The 2335-nt window shown below is 68.1% G+C and overlaps 1 protein-coding gene across 1 annotated transcript; it reads right to left on the bottom strand.

Moving 5' to 3' along the window:
- Window positions 1-23: 23 nt before the first annotated feature.
- LOC114072863 (serine/threonine-protein kinase MARK2-like) lies at window positions 24-2052 on the bottom strand (the record flags this gene model as incomplete). The annotated part of the gene is made up of 5 exons (XM_027910690.1): window positions 1882-2052; window positions 604-657; window positions 451-499; window positions 236-301; window positions 24-115 (listed from the first exon to the last, which is right to left on the bottom strand). Coding segments are annotated over exons 1-5 (399 nt in total), but the record flags the coding sequence as incomplete, so codon positions are not given.
- Window positions 2053-2335: the final 283 nt, after the last annotated feature.

Here is a 2335-nt window from a genome sequence, read left to right as displayed (position 1 = left end):
GGACACCAGGGGGGTCCCCAAACAGCACCAAACCCCCCCCTGACCTGTCGGAACTTGGCCCGGGCCTCCTTCTCCTTCATTCGCCCGTGGGCCACCAGGTAATCGAACACCTCACCTGGGGAGGGGGACACAGAGAAGGGAGGGGGGTGAGAGGCAGCACAGCCCCCCCAGAGCCCCCTCAGCCCCCCCAGAGCCCCCCCAGCCCCCTGTGACCCCCCCCAAGCCCCCCACTCACCCCCACTGGCGTACTCCATGACCAGGTAAAGCGTCTTCTCCGTCTCGATCACCTCGAAGAGCTTCACTGCAAAGGGGACAAAGAGGGGCTGGAAAAGGGGGGGGGGACACCCCTGGGACCCCCCCCAAGGGTGGGGGACACCCCCAGGGAGGGGGAGGGGGGCCCAGCAGTCCCAGGGTGTGGCTGAGGGGGGGTTTGGGGCAGGGGGGTCTCACCTATGTTGGGGTGGTTCAGAACCTTCATGATTCGCACTTCCCGGAAGAGCTGCGGGAACAGGGACGGGGGGGGACATTTGAGGGGGGTCAGAGGGCACAGCCCCCCCCAAAATCAGCTGCCCCCCCAGCCCCAGGGACCCCCCAGCCCCTCACCTTCTGCAGGCTGGAGGAGTTGAGCTGCGTCTTGTCGATGATTTTCACAGCGACCTGCGAGGGGGGATGGGGGGGTCAGGGGGTCCCCAGGGCTGTCCCCAAGGCTGGGGTGGCACTGGGGAGGGGCAGCAGGACGGGGCTGTCCCCACCCCGTGGTGACACCTGCGCTGGGAGGATCAGGAACCCGTCCCTGTGCCCTGCTGGCACTCCCAGGGCAAGGACCAGGGGTCAGTTCCCAGGCTCGGGTGACATCTGTGGGACAAGGGCCAGGAGCGCGTCCCCAGCCTGCGGGGACACTCACGGGACAAGGGCTGTCCCCACGCCAGGGTGGCACTCACAGGACAAGGACCGAGAGCTCGGGACCGTCCCTGTGCCAGGTGGCACTGCCAGGACCCAGAGCTGTCCCCACACCGCGGTGACAGTCACCACCACGGAGCAGGAAGCTCATCCCTGTGCCAGGTGGCACTGCCAGGACCTGGAGCTGTCCCCACGCTGTGGTGGCACCCACAGGAGGACCACGAGGACTGTCCCCTTGCTGTGGTGGCACAAGGACCAACCCCACACCACAGTGCCACCCACGGGATGGGGACAACAAGCCCGTCCCTGTGGTGACACCCACGGCACGAGGGCCACAAACCCATCCCCGCTGTGGTGGCACCCACAGGACAAGGACTGTCCCCACACCGTGGTGGCACCCACAGGACAAGGACCGTCCCCACACCGTGGTGGCACCCACAGGACAAGCACCAGGACCTGTCCCCACGCCACAGTGACAGTCACTGCTGGGCTCGGGATGCCCATCCCTGTCCTGGCACTCCCAGGGTAAGGACCAGGAACCAAAACTGTCCCCACATCACGGTGACACTCCCACGGCAAGGACTGTCCCCACATCATGGGGACACTCCCAAGGTGAGGAGCAGGACCCAGAACTGTCCCCACACCGTGGTGGCACCCACAGGACAAGGACCAGGACCCAAAACTGTCCCCACACCGTGGTGGCCCCCACAGGACAAGGACCAGGACCCAAAACTGTCCCCACACCGTGGTGGCCCCCACAGGACAATTACTGGCACCCAGAACTGTCCCCACACCGTGGTGGCACCCACAGGACAATTACTGGGACCCAGAACTGTCCCCACATCGTGGTGGCACCCACACAACACAGATCACAAGGACCATCCCCACCCCACGGGTGGCACCCACAGGACAAGGACCATCCCCCCCCACCCCAGGGTGACACTGAGGCCTCCCCCAGCCCCCCCCAGGGGTGGCACCCACCTCCTTGCCGGTGAGGACGTGGCGGGCCAGCTTGACCTTGGCGAAGTTGCCCTTGCCGATGGTTTTGAGGAGCCGGTAGTTGCCGATGTGGGGCTGCTCGTCGGCCGCGCTGCCCCCCGAGTTGCGGCCCCGCAGCATGCTGGCCTTGCCGCCCTTCCCCTCGGGGGCGCCGGGCTGGGGGGACACGGCGGGGACGCTCAGAGGGGACACCCAGAGAGGAGGGGAGGGGAGGGAGGGGAGGGAGGGGGGGACACCCCCGGGGGAGGGTCCGGCGCGCTCTCGGCCGGCTCAGCCGGGAGCAAAGTCCGGAGCGGAGCCCGCCCGGCGCGGCCGCGCCCCGGGAGCCGCCCCCGATACCTGACGCAAGCGCCGCCGGTTTCGGGATGGGCCGGGGGGTGGGTGGGGTGGGGAGGGGGGAAAAGGGGCCAGGCCGTGGCACCCCCTCCCTGGAGAG

The sequence above is a fragment of the Empidonax traillii genome, unplaced genomic scaffold, assembly GCF_003031625.1.
Source record: "Empidonax traillii isolate 1590-97213 ecotype Southwest subspecies unplaced genomic scaffold, ASM303162v1 scaffold4199:size9949, whole genome shotgun sequence".
In the NCBI taxonomy this organism is placed as follows: Eukaryota; Metazoa; Chordata; class Aves; order Passeriformes; family Tyrannidae; genus Empidonax; species Empidonax traillii.
Note: the sequence above shows the minus strand (reverse complement) of the source record. Positions and strands in the feature narration are given on the sequence as shown.